Source organism: Ambystoma mexicanum, chromosome 13 (assembly GCF_040938575.1).
Source record: "Ambystoma mexicanum isolate Mex_15411 chromosome 13, UKY_AmexF1_1, whole genome shotgun sequence".
Classification (NCBI taxonomy): Eukaryota; Metazoa; Chordata; class Amphibia; order Caudata; family Ambystomatidae; genus Ambystoma; species Ambystoma mexicanum.
This window is the reverse complement of record NC_090938.1, coordinates 576089108-576110480: the sequence shown is the minus strand read 5'-3', so window position 1 is coordinate 576110480 and position 21373 is coordinate 576089108. Positions and strand designations below refer to the sequence as shown.

The 21373-nt window shown below is 49.2% G+C and overlaps 1 protein-coding gene across 4 annotated transcripts in view; it reads right to left on the bottom strand.

Annotated features, from left to right (window-relative positions):
- The window catches only part of ZNF652 (zinc finger protein 652), a 497165-nt gene that overhangs the window by 52714 nt on the left and 423078 nt on the right, over nt 1-21373 (bottom strand). For all 4 annotated transcript variants that reach the window (XM_069634390.1, XM_069634391.1, XM_069634392.1 and 1 more), the window contains one exon: nt 20392-20536. In XM_069634390.1, the coding sequence (XP_069490491.1) occupies nt 20392-20536 (145 nt within the window). The remainder of the gene's footprint in view (nt 1-20391; nt 20537-21373) is intronic.

Below are 21373 nucleotides of genomic sequence, written 5' to 3'. Positions count from 1 at the left end.
AGGCCCATGGTAGGGGCACTGTTTTCATCCGCACCCACAAAGGCGACTCCTTTCCCAGGAAGCGCCTGAGCGGAAGAGACCCATCAGGTTCTAGTACCAGTGCAGGTACTGAGGCTGCTGAGGGGTCGTGAGATCCTACCAGTGACGTTTCAGGGTACCACAAGGTTCTATTATCGGGTTTACGCCTGAGGGGCTATGCCCTAGTACTGGACAGATGTTTGAGGTGGCACCTGTACACAGCACTATCAGCGACACAGCCAAGAGCACTCCACCTACCAGGCTCTGTCCTGAGGTGCAGGGTAGGCCTCAACCACCACAGCCAAGAGTCCAGGAAGAGGCCAGGCCTAGCGCAGCAAGCGCCACAACACAGGCACGTGGCATGAAGCCAAACAAAACGGGGACCAGGTAGGGGAACGAGTTTACAGGTGGGACTGGTCTTCACCGAGCACGTAGCCTAAGGCATACCCTTCAGCTTCAAGGGCAGATAAACCCCACATCGAGGCAGAGTGTGCCTAGGTCCCAGCACCCTCAGGTTCCTTTGCCCATGCCCGCACCACCAAGCGCTCCATCGGCCACGGAGGACAGGTTTTTTTTAAAAATACCTGATGCATATGAGGTCTCCGCAGATGGGAGTCATCCTCAAGGATGTGATCAGGGGCATGCTCCCTCCGGTCTTGTCGCCACTCTGCCCTTGGTTCTAGTGCCTCCGGATCCTATGCAGCCCCAGCTGCCCACACTAGCTACGACACATTGGTTGACATCGATGAGGAGGACCACCCTGACACACATTCGTCGGCCAAGGCATTTCATGAGCAGCTCGCAGGCCTGGCAGAATACGTGGGGCTCCCACAGCCCGAGGTGTAACAACCAGAGGCAGGGGTCTTGGCAGAGGCCCTCACTCTACGCACCACAGCTAAAACGGGGATTCCAATGCAAAAGGACGTGGTGGCACTGGCCACAAAAAGGATGGCTTAAACCTCATTTGGTGCAGCCTACCAACAGGTACCTCAAAGGCAAGTATTAGGGAGATGGAGGAGGTGGGTGATCCATTCTTGCTGTCGACATCCTCAGCCACACTCCTCTGTCGTCGCTGCGGCCTCAATCTACTCCAAGCCACAATCGTCCTCGGCTACATCAACGCAGGACATAATGGAGTCCACGGTGGCTCACATTGAAACTTCAGGTCCTGCCATATGCATCGCTATGGACATGAGAAGAACGGCCTGGCTGCAGGCAACCAAATTCAACCCGGACGTCCAGGAGCGCATACTGGACCTTCCATTCAAGGGTTGCGCTCTGTTCCATTCCACTACGGATGAGGAACGTGATAAGAAAAAAGTTCCCAGACTGCCAAATCCTTATCCATCCTCACGAAACCCACCCATAAGGCCTACAGCCAGACGCACCAGCATTCCGGCAAGGGTCGATCCTTCAGAGGTTTCCGGGGCTTCCAGGAAAGATGGTCCAGGCAGCCGGACCGATCTCCGAGCCAGCACCACCAGAAGCAGCACAAGGCGGAGAATGAGGGCCTTTTTCAGTCCCCCTCCTCAGTCCCAGCCTCAGACGGAAAAAAGTCATGACCCGCTCATCCGGACCACAGCCTCTGGTGGGACACAGGCTTGCCCTTCACTCACAATGCTGGCGTGCAAGGTCTGTGCACCCCTGGATCCTATCTGTAGTGTCCACAGGACACAAGGGTGGTAATGGTAACCCGGACATCATATTCTTCACGATGGAGATAAGGTGTCTAATGCTGTCTCTCTGTAATTACTAGAGAGTACAATTGAAATCAGGAGTGTACTAATTTGGAGGCAAAGGACACAAAAAAAAATGCTCTCGTCGCTTCCTGACCGTGCTTCAACAATGCACGTTTAAACATAAGTTCATGTCTAACATTGATGTGTCATGCACGATTTTAACGAACACTTCTTCCCGCATTTGCACCCTCGCGTATCGTCAAAGGATGCAACACATTGATCATTCAACTCCGAAGAACTGTCCCATATACGGCTAGAAACAGAGCCATCCTGTCAACGACATACACATTTAAGATGGGCTGATGCCCTTAGTTTTGATGTACATACTGGCAATGAATACCAATATGTTTTTGTTTACAATGTAAAGTCACTGCTGCTATTACTAACATCACTTTGTTCATTTGATGTCATTTCTATGAACTACATGGTTTTTCCAACAGTATTGTGATTTCTCTCTAGGCTTAGTCCTGTGTTTTTTTAGCAATTGAACATATCTAGTTCAATTTTTTATGTATGTGTTGAATAAAACTTTATATACAATCTAATTATGAGTTGACACACATATCTTGTTATATTTGTTCCTAATACAAGATTGTAATTCACTTGTGCTTTATCTCAAGACATCACTAGCCCAAATAGTGTGACACTAATAGGTAGCTTGTTTTTCTGGGACTTTTTCTGTGTGCTTGGGCTTCAAATGAGTCATGGGTGGTCTCCTCTAGTCCTTAGGGTTCTGTGTGTAGCCAGTCCTCCTAAGGTATCACCATTGCAACTGTCTGCTTCTAAATTACTTGGATCACACCTTTGTAATTTCTCTTCCGGGCCTATGATCAGCAAACATGGGCCAGGGACTCTTCTGGTGGGATCATCCATCCTCACCATCATCACCATTAAAGTTGCCTCTTCAGCAGCTCCTCTGGAACACTAGCAATACTGACTTGCCTTTTTCCTATAACTGGGAACAGATTGACTTTGTCCTACTGGTTTCTATGGACAAACATTCTAGACTAGTAAAATTCCCTTAAAGTACTTGTGATATATATGTACCTGGAGGTCTGCATTAAACACTTGTTCTGCTTTGGTCTGGGTGTTTTTGAAGTACTTGACTTTTAGTAGTTTATTTTTACTACCTATCTCCTATTTTACGTGTGTGAAAATCACTGCTTAAAAAAACCCTTTAAAGTATTTACAATTCAATTAATCTCTAATCGTAGTCTTACTCGGTTTTGCGTGTGTTTTGTAACTTTTGTATTGGTTTTTGAAATGCATTTGTTGATGTTTTGTACTTAGCTGCAAATGTGTATATTTCGTGATGCTTCATTTGAACACTTAAGAGGATACTTTACAGTAACCTATTGCGTGGCCAAATACTTTGTGTACTGTGAGTTGACCAACTCTACTTTATGACCATCTCAGACCAATCAAAAGAGTGAAGTCTAGCGGCTCGTCATGTTATCTTTGTGGGTGTCCGGAGTAGGTTGGTACAAATCCCTCCCAAACATTTTAAGTTTCTGTTTAGGTCCTCAGGTGGATCAACGATACACTGGGGAACTTGTTTGTGATTTAAAGTGGCTTTGTTATCAGTAAGTAGAGGTTCAGGTTGGTAGGAGGCCTACTGGAAATACAGGCATCTTCAAATAAGAAATAACTCTGAAGCACAGTGTCAATGAAGGGACAACACAAAGTGGGGATCCTCAGGTCTTCAACACCTTAAGGCAGGGGTCTGCAACCTTTGGCTCTCAAGAGGCATCGTACTACAACTCCCAGGGGTGTCCCCCACAGAACACAGGGCAAGAGGTGGGGATGTACCCTCAATGGAGCAGGGCAGGGAGGGGACAGGCAAAGAAAATGTGTTGCTGCAGTGTTGAAACCAGGCTCGGGAAACAAGGCTTCAGTGAAAACAGCATGTGAAGAAACAGATCCTTATTTGCACCAGACTGTTCAGCAGTTTCTAATATGTGCCATTCCTTCAGCTACATCTTGGAACTTCCCGTGGCTTTGAATACAGACAGATAACTTTATGTGGTCGTATGACCATCAAAGTACATCGTAGCGAAACAATCCTAACATTACGCTTCCATATTTACAGTAAAAACAAGAAATGTCGAGCATGCTGTGACACACTGTGACAATAATACAAAGAAGATCATCATGACCCCTGTTAAATGGCTTGGGGATCTCTGAACTTAGATCCACTGGTCCGGTGCCACAGTAGCTGCCGGATCGCCGAATGCCCAAGGGAATGAGGTTTGTCCGTCTTAAACGGAATCCTCAGTGTTATCACTGAATACAGTGCTCCATGGCTGCCTGAGTTCCCCGGGGAGACTGGTCTAAGATTCCCACCAGAATGCACTTTCACGGGCAGCTTGGAATCTGCCTTCCCCTCTGGATTGCGGGTACGTTGGGTTTGTTAACCGCTTGTGATCAAAGATTGATTTCTCTTCACAATGCGTCCCTGAGGCTCCTGGGACTTGCAGTCCCGTTGCAATGTTTGCGATTCTGTAGTGCTTAATGGTGAAAACAGAAATCTGTGTCGCAGGGGGTGACAAGTCCACGGATTCTGGTTCCACTTCTCCTATGGGGGCACATCACGCAGCAGCCAGACAACCCAGTCCTCTGTGGCTCAGCCCTTCATTGCAGAGAATGCAGAGTGCGTCTATCTCACTGACTGCCTTCATCACAGGACACTTGAAACCACTCTGCCTCTTACTCCTCCCCCCCCCCAACACAATGTAGGCAGAAGTGAAACCCCTGCATAAGTAGTTTGCAAGAGGCACATAGATCGAAGGGGTCACACCAGATGAACCTGTGCCATTAGGCAGGAAACGGGTGTTAAGACGAGAATGTCATGGGCATAAGCAGATAGAAAAAGATGTGCTTCGTGGAACTTTAGGATCAAGCTGAGCAGAGACCCACACTGGAAGGAAAGCAGAAATAGTTTTTTGAAGCCAGTCCATACTGCTGTGTGTCAATCAAGTAGCTGTATGAAGGAAGGGATGTCATACCCTGGGGACCCATGACTTGCAAATAGAGAACAATAATGTAAAGGTGTCTGAAACAGGAAAAAGTAGGCAAAGCAGACTACAGACTTAACTGGATTTTGGCATGTAGAAAACTGGGAAGGAATCAAGATTATGCTTGGCGAGGATGGGACAATTGTGCAGAAGTATACACGTGCTGTATTTATTTGTTTGTTTGTTAGGCACTTATACAGCAAGTAAAATACTGTTTCAAAGCACCCACAGGGCAAAGGGAGAAGGGAGGGAACAAGGGAGTGACATTACAAAACACAATATTTAAGAGCAGCAGGAGGAAAAAGGACGAACCTACTATGCCCTGTGAGTATTCAGAACGTGCAAGTGCAGCAAGGAAGAGGGCAGAGTGGGTAAGTGCTGAGGAGTCCGAGCTCATGGGTGAGCCAGAGATAGTGCTATGATTGAGTTCTACATGGCCAGAGCCATGTTAGGTTTAAGTGCGAACCTCCGGGGCGGAGGGTCTGCCAATGCAAGCGCTATGGGTAGACAGGAGCTGAGCTGATTGGGTGTGGGTGGTCAAGGGCCCTGAGGATGCATAAAGGCGCAGGATATCAATCACAGCAACTGTGGGATTAGCATAGAAGAGTGGAAGGTAAAGAGGAAAGTCTTAAGGAGCTTCTAGAATTGAAGAAAGTCCTGCTCAAGGCGCAGAGAGAGGGGGAGGCTGTTCCATATGAGGGAGCCAATTGAGGAAAGCGAACAACCACCTACCCTCTGTTTAGCAGAACGCTTTCCACACAGAGTTGGTGCCAGAGGAACGTAGTGGTTTAGAGGGAGAGTATTTAAGACAATGTTGAAGATAGTGTGGTCTCCGTGTCCAGACAGACTTGTGGATGATGCAGAGGGATTTGAATTTAATCCGTGCAGCAACCAGGAGCTAGTATAGACTTTTTAGGGAAGGAAAGATGCAGTCCATGGCAGTAAGGCCAAGGATAAGTCTTGCTGCCCTTTTCAGGATTAGCTGGAGGGGTCGCTGAGTGGAAGAAGGTAAATTCAGGAGGCTATTGAAATAGTGAAGCCTTGAGAGAACCAGGGCTCTGGTAACATTGGGCCCCTGGGGGAAAGTGAGAAAAGGGAGAATTCCTTTGAGGAGCTGAAAGTGGTACTTCTTGGAAATGTCCCGAGCGTAAGGGAGCAAGGAGAGAGAGGAGTCAAAGATGACTAAGGTTATTGGCTTCAGAAGAAGGAACATGTTGAGAGCCTAAGGAGGAAAGCCAGAGTGAAGGGAAGGAGGAGGAGGAGGGAGCAGGGGTCCTGATGGGAAGGATCTCAGTTTTACAGGTGTTGAGGCAGAGATCAGGACTGAATGTCAGATAGGGAGTCAGGGATGATCGAGGGTGCAAGAGGGTCGGCAGGAACTTTGAAAAAGAGCTGTGTGTCGTCTGCTTAACACAGGAAGTTGAGAAGGGGGAGAGGAGGCGTGCAAGCAGAGCAAGGTAGATGTTAAAGAGCAAAGGGCAGAGGATATAACCCTGGGCGACACCATAGGAGAGGAGAAGGTGCCCAGGAGGACTTGGGAATAGCGGTCAGTAAGGAAGGATGTCAGCCAGTCCAGTGCCTGTTCCAAGATACCAAGGGTATTGTGGAGCCTTTGTAGGAACATGGAATATTTGTCTGTGTCAAAGGCAGAAGAGAGATCGAGTAGGATGAGAGCAGCTGGGGAGCTGAAGTCGAGATGCGCGAGCAGTTCTTCACGGGTTTGCAGAATAGCGGTTTCCGTGCCCCTGAATGCTTGGAATCCAGATTGATGGTCGTGGAGACCACCAACAATACAGAGTGGAAATACTTCCCAAAAGTAAGTGCAAGTTGGTAATAGGATAACATTTTAACATGGATATATCCCCATCTTGTGCAACATGAGTGCAAAGAAGCATACCTGGTGTGCATTCATAATTAACAGATAACCGGTGAATAACATCACAAACAGCAACTTCAAGGAGCCACTGTTCAACTGCATCATAAACTAGTCACACTCCAGACTTCACGCACCACACTCACTGCTGCAGCCTTTTACCAATATGGCAAACAAAAAGAAACAATGAATAATTACAATACTCTTGAGAAGACTAAATATAAATGGCCACCTACAACCATTATCTAAACCAATGAGTTTTTAGCTTACACATCAAATGACCCCTAAAGGGTGGGGCAATCACATTACCATGGTACAAAAATTCAAAATTACTCACCATAGCGATTAGAGTACTCATAGCCCTTAGTGCCCTTTTCTTCATCCTTGTGGGCGTTCCCCAACACGGGGATGGAACCGGAACATTTGGCAGCGAAAAATTGAGCTTCCCCTTTAAATTTAGTATGGTGCAGCCTTGGGTGTGGGAAAGCCCGGCCAAAGCCCCGCCTCTCTGGCGCTTCACCTCAGTCCTCTGAACACATGGCACGCTTAGCTACCTGGCTACACCCATTACCTATGAGCCACTGGCATAACAGTTGGGGGAGGCGGGTGGGACATATGGAGGAAAGGGGACTAAGGACTAGGAGTACCCTAGTCACTACGGTGAGTAACTTTAATTACTCATACATCCCATCCCCTTTCCGCCATCCTTGTGGGCGATTCCACTGAACAAGAACATAGGGTGGAGCTGTGATAACCTGCCTCAACTCTAGGACTAAGCAAAAAGGTTTTTCAGAACCTGACCAAACTCAGCATTGCATCTGCAGCTGGTGTCCAGTGAGTAGTGCTTAGAGAAGGCCAACGGAGTGGCCCAAGTAGTCGCCTTGCTGATGACATCCCAAGTAGCATGTCTCTGAAACGCGACAGCTGTGGTCTTAACTGTGACTGCATGGGCATAAATCCCCTTAGAACAGGTCTGACCATGGCAGTGTACGCCTCCGAAATAGCCTGGAACATCCAACGGACGATGGAAGCCTTGGAAGCCTGAGAGCCGGGGGAGGAGCCCCCAAAAGTCAAACAATGCCTCGGAATTCCTGAAGGATTTCAACCGAAAGAGATAAAACTTGAGGACCCTCTTGAGGACCAAGGAATGCAGGGCCATCTCTGCCTCCGACTGCGGGTTGGGGAAGAACACCAGCAGGCAGATCTCCGGATTCAGATGAAATGGAGAGACCACCTTGGGCAAGACGTTTGGATGAGTATGCAAGATGACCTTGTCGTGAAACGTGGTGAAGGACTGCCACGAGGACAACACCTGCAGCTCACTACCCTGCATGCAGAGCTGACAGCCACCAGTCAAACAGTCTAGTGTCAGCAAGCGGATGTCCACAGAGGCCATCGGCTCGAAAAGCTTGCGCTGCAGAGCTGCTAGAACCAGATTGAGGTCCCAGACTGGGTGAGGCCTATGCACTGGCGGAAAAAGCCTAGAAGAGTTGGCCACAGAAAACACATGCTCAGGGGAATTCTTGTAAGCTGCATTGGCCGCCAAATAAGTGCAGCAAGTATCCACGTGAACTCCAGAACGAGACAGGTGCACTGAAAAAGACAGTACGTCATCCAGAGGACAGGTGACAGGGTCCAGACCCTTGTCATAAGCATAATGGCCTAGTCCATTTACTCTTGTACTGGGACCTGGCCTGCTGAATGAATGATGTCCCAGTTAAATTGAGCATGTTGAAACCTCAGCTGGTCAAGAACCAGGGTGCCAGTGACAGCTTGGACGGGTATGGATGCTCCACCACCCGGCCCCATTAGGAATCACCTTGCTGGGGAGCGGAAGGTGGACGGGACCCCAGGAGCACAACTGCAGCAGATCTTAAAACCAGGGTCTCGACGGTCAGTGAGGAGCAATCAACCCGCCGAAGCCCGGAACTTGTCAAGGGTCTGTTGGAGCAGAGGGGTTGGAATGCATAACACCTGCGGTCGTGCCAACAGATCTGGAAGGCATCTCCCAGAGACCCTCCCCCCCCCCCGACTCCGTCCTGCCCATGAAGCAAACTGGGGGCATTTGGAATTCAGAGAGGATGTGAACAAATTCAGGTCCGCAAACCCCCAATGCTGGAACAGGGACAACAAAGAGCCTGTGTGCAACTCCCACTTCTAGGTGTTGAACCCCAAGCGGCTCAGCTGGTCTGCTTCTGCGTTGCTGTCCCCCAGGAGGTGGACGGCTGAAATCCAAATCCCCACTGTCAAGGCCCATTCCCAGATCGATACCGCCTCCATGCAGAGGAGAGGGAGCGGAAAAATCCACGGGACGTACATTGCCGCTTCCTCCTTTTGTTGCTGGGTGACCTATAAAACCTCCGTGTACCTGAGTCCCGGAACCTCTTGAAGCCGGAGAAAGTGCATGGCTTGAACTCTATTCTGCCCTGGGACTGAAGGAAGGATTTCTGTTCAGGTTTTGTCAGGATGGCTAAGGACTTGGCAGTTTGAGTGGAGGTTTTCTTCTTTGTCAACTCGTCATCGGTGGTCCACGACCTCGAAGGGCAGATCCAGGATCCGTGCCTGCACATCAGTGAAAACTTAGTGGCGTGCATCGACGCTGTCCTTCTCATCTCAACACCAAGGCACAGCTCTCTGCTGGCTGTGTCGATGTGGGAAACCGAAGACTCCATGAGGTCCTGCACAATGGCCCAGGCATCTGCCAGACCGGTTTGTTTGTCCGGAGGGAGGTCGGACAGAAATTCCCCGGGCTCCCACCACAGCTTTTCGTTAGTCGCAGCCAAGAGGGCATCTGCAAAGGCTATGTCTAGAAAAAAAAAGAAAAAAAAAAGGCTGCAGCCACCACTGAAGAATGTGCCTACCGGGGGGAGGCATTCTTGTTCATCTGGGCGTTGGCCCTGGGCTCCTCCCAGACCTTTAGCTTCATTTGCAGGACATCCTTCTGAAGAGGGATGCCAGACCCGATTGTGGTGCACTTACCCAGGACCTCTTCTAGCACTGCCGACTGCAAGGGGGCTTCCTTTGGCAGAGGGACCCCCCCGGCCCAAGAATTCTGCCAGGGCCTGAAGGCAGTCATGAAAGGCCTTAAGGGATGCTGAGGGTTCATCGTCCTAATCCCCCCCACCCCCTGGTTTTTACAGACCGAGGGGAGGCCAGGCTCTGGGACACAAGTGCCGACGGGGTGCCCCCTAAGTCCGGCGCCCAAGACAGGTCCAACGGCTGCTGAGGTGGAGGCGTTGGTGGTACAGGAGGAGGTTGAGGGGTCTGAACAGCCGGTAGGGCCTGGGCCGAAGGAGGGACCGTCACTGGAATCGGCAGCGCTGGAAGAACGGGAGTACCACCCAGGAGGGGGTAGGGAGGCACCACCTGCGGGATGACCTTCACTATATGCTTCAGGAGCCCCTTCATCGCAGGGGAACGCATGGAGAAGAGGAAGTGCTCGAATAAGAGGTCCTCGCAAGCTGCTGAGTCCCTAGGGGCCGGCCCTTCCTAGGCACTGGGCCTCTGCTCCTGGTCAAAGCATTGAGGCGCCCGAGGCGTGTAGTCGTAAGGTTATGATCGTTAGATGTATCCTGAGGGGGGTGCTGTTGCGCAGCTAACCAAGATGGCCACAGCCTGAAAAAGCTCTGGTAACAGCGTTTGAATAATTGCTGAATATCCTGTACTACTCGGCCCGATTACCCCTGGGGACCAGAGGAACGACTTATTGACTGATGTCTGCACATAGAGGTGAAATTTCGGCTTAAAACATGACACCGAGACACAACCGCGGCCTCATAGCTGTTCTGTCCCCAGCCGCGGGCCGGACAAGTGGGGAAGGGGCGGCCCGCCCTGCGTGGTGAGGCTGGCTCGCAGTGCAGACACGACCCGCATGGGACTGCCTGAGGTGCTCTGAGGGCGATCAGCTAAACACACAACGTGAAAACGGTGCTGTGCTGAAGTAAGGAGAGGAGGTACTTTGCAGGAACAGCCGACATCCGGGACCACGATAGCGATTGGGAGGCGCCAAACCACAGCCTGACGAGTAGCCTCAACTTGCACCCATACAGCAGAAGGGCATCAGAGCCGGGCTGCTTGCATTCCCCCATTCACTGCGGTGGCCCTGTAGATCCAGGGGGGGGCACCAGACCGCAAACGGAACACTTGCACTAACCCCAGGGAAATAGAACATCCAGGCTCAGCTGCTAGGAACCTTTAGGGGTGGCTGAGTGGGTATGGGGGGGTGGGGGGGTAGTGTATACCCCTCTGATGGGCCCGCAGCAGAGTGGAGAGGAGAGGACAGCAGACAAGGCCCCGCAAAATACACAGTGGTCCCCCTTGGTGCTCCGCCACCACCCCAGCCGTGTGGTGGACAGCATCAGCCCTTACCTGGTGCAAGTGATATCATCAGAATTAAGTTACGATCTACACCGGGAGGTACACCGTGACAGCGCCACGGGCAAGGTACTGTGCTGGGGGAGTATGTGGCGTTTCCTCCCCCTCTTCCCTGGTCTGCCCCACTCAGGGGGGGGGGTCTACTGCGCCGTTTGGACTGGATCAGGTCTCGGTCCCTCTGCTCCCCTTAACCCGACCGCTGGGGACACCCACGCTGCCCTGAGGACTTGCCTGCATACCCGACCAACCTCAGAACCTGGCTAGAGGGCGCTGGTGCCTCACACATACGATATCAGAACTCCCACAGCAACTCAGAGTGGCATGCAGCACTGGTGAAGGAACTAGCCATCACTGGCCCCAACGTAGAGGTACAGAACCAGTGGATGGCCAGGCTTGTAGACCGCAGGCCCCTGCCAGCTTGAGCCCCAACTTCTCTGAGACACACAAACGAACTGGTGTAAGGTCACCACAGCCTCCCAACACTAGACTTGCATGACCACGGTGAAGACGACCGCCCTAATATGCCCCACAGTGGAGGAACAGAACTGCTCATCTCCCTCTCCTCCTTCTCCTTCTGATGGCCGATTGCGGTCGCCCTGGGCTCTAAATATTGCAGATACATATAACAGAACTGGCTTGGGGCCACAACATGCTCTCTGAGCCAGACCCACCTACAGGGATACCAATCTTACGCCTCAGATCATGAAGCTCGGTATTGGACCAGTACCCACGACACCTCGTGCAGCTCAAACAGAGCTGGACACTGCATCAACCAACAATCAATGCAGCACCCTACTTCTGGTAGTGCCCCCAAAACGACAGGGGCACAGTGGAAGTGCTGGGACTCCCTAGTGTTGAGACTCCAACCAAATCCTGTTGTCCATGGGGGAACTGGTAGATAACTGTCCCCCTGCTTCCCGGTCATCGATATCCGTGCAAAGACACTTCCTATACGCCATAGATCTTCGTAGGCCTCCACAAGACGCACAGTGATCCTGGGCGAGACAAAACCCTGTGGGTCCACGCACATGACTCCCTGGCAGTGTTGGGGCAGAGGCCGACACCCCACCAACCAACATTAAGCTGGAACCATCAACAATTAAGGCGAATCCACAGCGGCGGCTATTCCTGCCAGGAGGTGATAAACTCAGCTCCGAGATCCCAATAGTGCAAGTCAATGTGCTAACCGTGGCAAAGCCCCTTGTACTAGTATGGTCAATCCCCCAAAAAATAATCAAGGATGGGTGGATCAGTTCACGTGCGCTGAACAAGCTCAGGGTACAACCTCCCCTCGACAAACTCAGGCGGCAGAACAGGTGGACGTGACTGCCCTGAACCAGACACTACTGGCATTACAAGGCAGCATCGACAACCTTGGAGTCAAGATAGATGCCCTCACTTGTAAAGTATGAAAACAGAGAGGTGGCGTCCTGCCACATATATTTTGTAACTTTACATGCGCATTTACTGTAAAGATTTGACCATTTAGCATGCTTAGTATATGAAGAGTTGTATTTATTAACTAACTCTCATATAGAAAGGTGAGCAAGAAAACTCCTAAGATACATTTTAGCTTTTTATTTAGCCAGTGTTTTAGAGATGCAGAATCAGTTCTGTGTTAAGTTCTGTATTTCACTTGTATTCAAACTTTATGGAAAGGAACATACATATAATCAACAAATACATGGAAAAACATTTCATATAAAAAACATATGTACATACACGTGCAAAACAATTCCCAGGCTGTGTAAACATTAGTGGTTAACCTCAATATACAACATATAAAGGAAGAATCTTAGATTATTCAAAGGACAACCAACAGAAAATACATAGTCAGTCAAATTCAAAGGAACATTCTTCCTAGCATTGAATGTTTGGAGTTGACTGGTGGGGAAAGGACCTAGTCATTGGTCTCACTTGTAAAGTGGATGTCTCTGCAATACAAATAGAGAAAATGTGTGGCGTATGGTGTCTGCGGAACCGAGGATCGGGGACAATTAAGATAAAGTAGCCTCCCTGCAGCATGAAGTGACCATCCTACAACAATCAGTGAGGGTGACAGCCAAGAACGAGGACTTGGAGGGGTGTTCAAAAAGGAATAACATCCGCGTTATGGGAGTCCTGGAGCCTACGCCCATAAACATGGAAAAGTGTGTCTAACAACTCCTGGTTGACATACTAGACAACCCCCAACTGTCAAAGATGTATACGGTGGAGCGGGCGCACCGATCACACGCGGCGAAACCACCCCCTGGAGCACCGGAACGTCCAATAATTGCCAGAATCCTTTGCTACAGCGATGCAATTCTTCGAGCAGAACGAGAAAAGAAAGAACAGAGATGGGGTAGCTCCTCCATACGACTTTTCCCAGACTTCAGCCCTGCTGTCCAGGACCCGCCCTGACCTCACTATGATATCCTTTAATAAACATGTTACAAGATCAATAGGAAGGGGCCCGCTAAATTGAGGCCCCCGGGGTACTGGGCGATGGGTATGGTATGTTAAACATTAGCCGTTGCCACACGGAGCCACCCAGCTGACCACAGTGCCCCAATTGCCGCAGTCACTGCGGTACTATTTTGTTATGTTTAAAAAGGGGAAATTGTTGGGGGGTTGTGGGGTTAGGGAGCCAGTAGGTTGCAGTTTTTCTGCCGTGGGTGGGTGGTTACAGGGAAGGGAAGGGAAGGGAAGGGATTAGGGCAGAGTCCGTTTTGCCCAATGTTCACAGGTATTTACGATAATGGTAGCAATTCAACGGCTCGCACAAATCATAATAAGAGCACCGGTCTTGGCAGGACTATGGTCACGAAACCCAACCATGCCTCACACATCACATCAGCCACTAGGATACCACACATGATATGGCTACACCTGTAATAAGAGGGAATCAAGGAGTCTCAAAATGATGTCTTGGAACATGAGGGGACTCACAAACCAGAATAAGACCCGCCTCATTGCAAACTTCAGTAGAAACCACAAGGTCAATGCATTGTGCACACAGGAGACACATTTGCCCCATTGCACATCCCTCCCGAAACTGGTGGGTTGGGGCATACATAGATACTGCTCATCCTACTCTACACACTCTAGAGGAGCTGCTACATACATTCATGGATCCCTACAATTTAGGCTCCACAAGCAAATCAAAGACGAGGAAAGCCGATACATAATTCTAGCAGGGGAAATACCTGGCACAAAACTCCTACTTATAAATATATATGCTCCCAAAAGGGGCGGCCCAGAATTCTTCCACCAATGTGCCAGACATATTCACAGGTTTCTGGCCTATGAGATCATCTGGGTAGGTGATTTTAACCTAGCACTCACACTAGAGCTGCACAGATCTGCTACATCACAGCAGGCCCTCCCCCAGGCAGACAAAGCATGGTCCTCTATCTCTGCATATCTCGATCTCCACGATATATGGTGAGGCGAACACCCTAATACTAGAGAGTACTCCTTTTTATATGGGGTACATTACAGTTAATCTAGAATTGATTATATCATGGCAACCACCTTTGTTGTCAGGAAGGTTACAGAAACTAGTATACCTCCCCGAACCCTCTCTGACCATTCGCCTGTTTTAGCTCGCATCTCGGACCTCACAGCCCCCCCCCTGTCAACTCTTGATAGCGGTTCAGAGCCACGGCCCTGGAGGATGTAGCGTTCCGAGACGAAATAGGGCAAGACATAAGGACCTACTTCCAAGCTAATGAAGGATCGGAACCCGACCATGGCACAATATGGGAGGCTTACAAAGTTTACGTCAGGGGGTGTTGCATCTCAAAAGAAAGTGGAGTCTTGAAAGCTTTTTGCGGATCCATGGGGAGACTGGAAGACACTTTGAGAACTAGAGAACAAATGGAGCGACTCAGACACTCCCGAGATCCGGCGAGAGCTAAAGGAACGCAGGGATGAACACCAACAGCTAGCGGCTAATGAAGAAAGATTCCTGGGTGACCCAATATTAGCAGTAAGATATGGGGAGGGAGAAATCGCCCAAGTAGAACTCTGGCCTGGGCCATTAGACGGGACCAACCAACGGTTCCATACCGGAGGTCATTGGTCAGAATGGAGACATTATCCAGGACCTACAGAGGATTAATAAAGAATTCTGTGAGTATTACACTTGGTTATATGCATCACGCCATACCTCTGGGCACGATGTACTGGCACATTACCTAGACAAAATAGGATTGGTTGCATCAGGAACAAGGAGACGCTCTAAATGCCCCAATCACTGAAGAGAAGATCCGCAAACCAATAAATTCACTCCCCAACGGCAAAGCCCCTGGACTAGACGGTATAACGCCTGAGTTTTATAAAGCGTACAAAGATATACTAATCCCCCACCTCCTATGTATGTACGAGGGAGCCATGGCAGGGGGTACCCTCCTGAAATCAACCAGATCAGCACTAGCAACTGTGCTGCCAAAACCAGGTAAAGATCCCTGACAATTGGCATTGTTCATGCCATTATCGTTAATCAATACTGATAATAAAATGTTGGCAAAAATACTGATCGTCTGCTACCACATATGCCGGCATTGGTTCTCCCTGACCAGGCCTGCTTCATCCGAGAATAACTTAAGATGCTTATTCACTCTAATGCACAATGTGAATCCTGAGATCCCAATAGCGATAGCGGCCCTCGATGCCGAGAAGGCCTTTGATTCTGTCGAGTGGCCCTTTCTATTTGAGGTGCTTCGGCAGTCTGGTTTCGGCCTCATGTATATTCGTTGGGTCAGACTACTCTACACGGCCTGTAGAGCTGCAATATACACGGACGGAATGGCATTGGAATTAATCTTTCCCACGTGGGGCACCCGCCAGCACTGCCCCTCCTCCCAATCCTATTTGCACTAGCTATGGAACCCTTAGCATGTCATATTTGGGAGCTGCATGCGCACCAGGGTATCTGTGTGAACTCATTTCGGACTACCATATCCTTATATGCGGACGACATCTTACTTTATGTTAAAGATCCTAAGCAGAACCTGGTCCCTTTAACATGAGAAGTGGTCAGATTCGGAGAATTATCAGGACAAAGATCAATTGGACTAAATCTGAAGTCCTCCCCCTAACCCCGGGAGTGCAGCAAACTGACATAGGCGAAGACTTTCGGTGGTGCCCCCAAGGTCTGCGTTAATTAGGCATCATGGTCACCACAAAAGCCGAAGCACTGTATAAGGACAATTACATAAAAGTACTAGAAACCTGGAACAGAAGGTAGATCATGGATTCTACTTCCAATTTACCAAGCCGCCCGCATAGCCCTAGCTAAGATGGTCATATTGTCCAAAATGCTGTTCATTTTTAACAATGTACCAATATGGCCTCCTGCCCAACACCGGACTCGCACTATGAAAATGATAAGATTGGTATGGGCTGGTAAACAACCCAGGATAGCGTACGATACCCTAGCAGCTAGATTCGAATATGGTGGACTGAAATACCCCGAAATGCAATTGTACTACCTTGAAGCTCAACTACAATATATAGCGGGATGGAATCCCCTAAACCCTAACTCCCCACACAGCATGGTGGCGAAAGCGGTAACCAACCCCGATGACCTAATGGGAATGCTCTGGGGAAATAGAGGTGTAGGCCCGAGGTCCAACCTATAGATGTAACGTGCAAAGCATGGGAGCGAGTAAACCACCTACTGAAGACCACATCCCACTATCACCCCGACTTACCGATATATAATGCTATTGGTATACAGCTCACACATGAAAAGTAATTCAAGGAACACTTTCAAAAACTAGGTGTGCAGAAAATGGGGGACCTGGCACAGGATGGGCGGTTCGTTCAGTGGGACGAAATGCGATCTAGGGGGGAGCACAATGCAGTGACTCTGCTCCAGTATTATGGACTCAGAGGGATACTAAAAACTAAATGGTCTGACTTTGAGTGCCCCAGTCCCCCACACCAACAATGTGTGATTAAGCCTCTGACCTCCAGTAAACGGGTCTCAACCATATATAAAATGATTAGAAGTGGGAGTCAGACGAAGAGACAAACGTACAAGGGCACATGGGAGGCCTCACTAGACAACATGTTGAGCAAGGACAAATGGAAATACATTTGTATGCAAACCCGTCAAATCTCACTGAACGCCCGCTACAGATTGATTAATTACTAATTTCTACATCAAGTCTACTACTCCCCCTTAAAGCCAAGTAGATTTTACCCCAAGAGCTCCCCAGTATGCAAGAGATGCGGCAAAGAACTAGCAGACTGTTCCCACGTGGCATGGGACTGTTCCTGTATTAGATTTTTCTGGGAAAATATTGAGGGTGCAATGGCGGTAATGCTTGCCCCGACACAGGTCTACTCACCTGCAATGTGGCTCCTGGCTTTAATTTAGGGCGGATCCCGAAGCGAAAAGAGACTGTTGGGAATGGCCTCCGGGATCGCCAGGTATCTTGTAGCTAGAATGTGGGGCAAAAGCAAACTCTGCCCCACCCCCACGTTTACATCTTGGCTAGAGAGTACGAGAATGTGCGAACTCTGGGAAACCAAATATGCTGCAACACTACCAATCACCAGCTGCCCAATTGACTATTGGCCTCCTTTCCGGCAATATCAAGTGGACGCCGCCCAGCCAGCACAGTCCCCTGAAGCAAACCGATGATGCTGTATATAGACGGACCATGAGGAGGTCTGAAAAGATGGGAAGCAGGCGATCAAGCAATAAAATAATACATTCCAGTACCCGTTTGTCGAGACACCACTAAAACTTGTTGAAAGACTAAATCCTGAACTTGATTTACTGCGAGTCGGGGAGGTAGAGGGCAGGAAGGGAACGGGTGAAGTGGGGAGTTTTGTTGGTTGTCGTTTGTAACATGAAAATCAATAAACAATGTTTAAAAAAAAAATCCCTGAGGAGACCGATGCCTATACCGTACAAACCGCTGCCACTTCCCGAGGGAAGGGGACAGGGATCATGATGCAAAGCCCATTCAATGGGCAAAAGTACAGGCGGCTCCAGAGTTGGATCCAACATGGCCACCAGCCTGGCAGGCTTGACCACATGCCTCTCCGCCATTTTGAAGCCTTGCGCCATGCCATGGGCAGGAAGGCGCAAAGGCCCGGATCCACAAGAGGCCTCAGAAACGGGAGGATACAGCTCTGATACTGGACCCGGATCGCAAGCGTCGACCCCAGAGATCACTCGAGTAGGTGCTGAGCCCTCGGCCGGCTGGCCGGTAATCGCACCGCCCTGATTCATGACCTCGGAGCGAGCTCTGGTATCCTGAACGCCCTCGGCATCTGTGCTGGTAGCCATGCTGGATCGAGCTGAGGACAGACTCTTGTATGTGGCACTCGATGATCCCATACCCCTTGGAGTTGAAGAAGAGGACGAACTTGATCGCCCTTCCGAGGACAGCCTGGTAGGCCCCTGAGAACCTCAGCTTGGGAGCCAATAGCTTGGATGGCCTCAGGTCTGCCCCCGGAGCACCGGGAAGAGCCCCCAGGCCCATCAGCTTGGGAGCCAGTAGAATTAAAGGCCTCGGGCCTGCCAGAACCTGAATCCGAGGAACTCTGATCCGTGGTAACACTGGGGAAGCAGGTGCTGCGCTGTGGAGCTGTGCTGAACAGAGAGCCTACCTCGTCTTGACAAGAGGTTCTGGAAACGAAGTCCTCAAGGTGGGGTGGAGGAGAAGTGTGGAAGATCTCCCTCCATCGCGACAACCAATTCTTCAAAACCCTATGACCAGGAGCACCGCTAGCCGAACGTTGGGTCCCAAACACTCAAGACGGAGTGCATGGGGGGTCTGAGGCGAGGAACGAGCAGTCACATGAGGCACATCTTGTGAATCCTCCGGCAGACATGTGCTGGGGTAAAGGGGGGCGTGGTGAGGCAATGGAGGTGAATTTAAATAAGATTGAAGAAACACAAAACAGGGAGCAAGCAGAAAAGCTAAAAAAGTCGCTGCGCTGGCTGCTAGGCCCGCCACCACCCATGCGGAAAAAGGGACCGAGTTGAGACGCCGGAGGGCAGAGCGTTCCCACGACGGAGACCATTCCCCTGCACGCTATACTAAATTTCAAGGGGAAGCTCAATTTTTCGTTTCCAAAGGTTCCAGCACTATCCCCATGTTGGGGACGCCCACAAGGATGAAGGAGAGGGAACGGGATGCATGAGTAGTATACTGCAGTATAGTTACAGTTGCTTAGGTTACCTTGACCATGAAACAAGAATCACCTTCACTTCAACTGATCTTTGAAAATATTTGAGGCAATAGGCCACAGGATTTAGAACGCAACTTGTAATGTCACAAGCATTTCCGTCCAACACAAGGAAATAAATGTCCCATTACTTCCTTGGGACATCATCAATTACTTGTATCTCATCATCCGAACCATTACCAGCTCCAAACAATGCTTGCCAAATAAAAAAGGAACCATTCACAAATATGCCTTTGCTTAGCTAACCGCAGTGCAGTTCTATGCTAGGGTTGATGGCAAACTAGAGATGGCACTAATACAGTAGAGCGGAGTCGCACACCTTATAAGTGCTCTGTCACACTAGGACAGTCATCAACATTTGAGTTGACATGCACATATACAGTGGCATGGATGCCATCACAGAATTGTGGGTGGTGCTTTAGTACACTACCAAAGATGACTGTACACATGGATTTGTGCTCTTACCCAATATGTTAGGTGGAAATGTCAAAAGAGTTGAGCAGTTACACAAGGAACATGAAGAACTAAAGCTCCACTGGGGAGAAAACTAACACCACAGGACAACAGGGAACATTAGGAGCAACACAGTTACACTAGAAGGATAGTGCACCTTCAGCATCATATAATTATACAACATGTAAACTTGCAGGCAGGGGGTAAAGCACTTACACATTGGTCGATGGCAGCAGCACACATGGGGTGGTACGATTATAAACTACGCAGTTGTTGTGCTGGTTTGCTTCCACTTCGAAAAACTACTAATCGGTGCTGTATGATTAACCAATTTGCTTTCACTCCAAGCAAATCATGTTATCAAATCAGCCCAGTAGGGAATAGAACCTGTGCCCTGCATTCTGGTATATGAGATAATGTACCGCCTCCACACCCGATCCCCTTCCCAATCCAACACAAGAATTTGCTAATTCCCGCTACAATGAATACCTGCCTGGGCACCCTTAACCAGTGTTAAGAGCACCATGCCGAAAGCTGTAATTCCTTAAATTCCTTAAAGGTCTGATGAATCAGGAAACATGCTTTTACGGATTAGTAGGGAGAACAGAAAACAAGCAGGCGTAATTATCACACAGTAATGTGTAGGGCACACAGGCGTTGGATGGTCTTCCATATTAACACAGCCTGCCTGCATTCCAGCAGAGTTTATAAAGAATGCACTCACCGGTGTGCGTTTTCATGTGTTCATCGAAGTACTGCTTCATATTGAAGTCTTTGCCGCACCATTGGCACATGAACTGCTTGTGTCCAATATGAATGCTCATGTGCGAGCGGAGCTGGTACTTGTACTGAAATCGCTCGTCACAGTTCTGAGGAAAGAGGATTTGACAGTGTTTTTTTTATACTGGCAATCAGCATGTCAAAAACGCTGTAATAAATAGACTAGCTATTAAATAAGACATAAAGCTAAATCAGCCCCACCAAGACAAAAAGATAAAATGAATGAATAACGAAGACAGAAAGACAATGTTCCTTTTTGGAATGTCAACAGCAAATTTCTCTTTTCAAAGAAACCAAAAAAAGCACACAGACCTCTTCATCCTGCCTTCTTGGTTATCCATGCAGATAACATCCGCAGCAACTGCAATCCCATATGGATATCATACTTGCTTGATAAGGGCTGGTAGGTCAGAGGGACATTTAGTCTGCCTTGAGAAAGGAGCGCATCAGACTGTTCGAGTCAACGAGAAGGCCTTGAAATGCCTGGGCAACATGAATTTTGTTATGATAATACTCCTGTCTGATGGAGAGATGAGAGCTCTCTGCAAGCCTATTCTTTTTAGAGGTTACCCATGGTCTTTGTCGAACAAATCCGTTTTCAAAGCTGCTAATGGTACAATTCATATGGGCCAAAAAGTATCAAGTAAAACAAGAGAAACGGTTTGCATACAAAAGACTCTGAAATGTATTTAAGTAATCATGGTTGTCAAGCATCTACAAATTCATGGAGTCATGAGGAGGCAGAATGGTTTGGGAGCATTGGTCAAAACTGAGCCCTGTGTAAGTGTCTTAAAGGAATAGAAGCAATGACGAGAGGCGAGTCCAGGCTTCTTCATTTATTGAAGTCATGGGGAGAACTGGACCCACTTCAGCAGTCAGGCAGGTATGGAGGCACAAAACCACCAGTGACCAGAGACCATTAATGC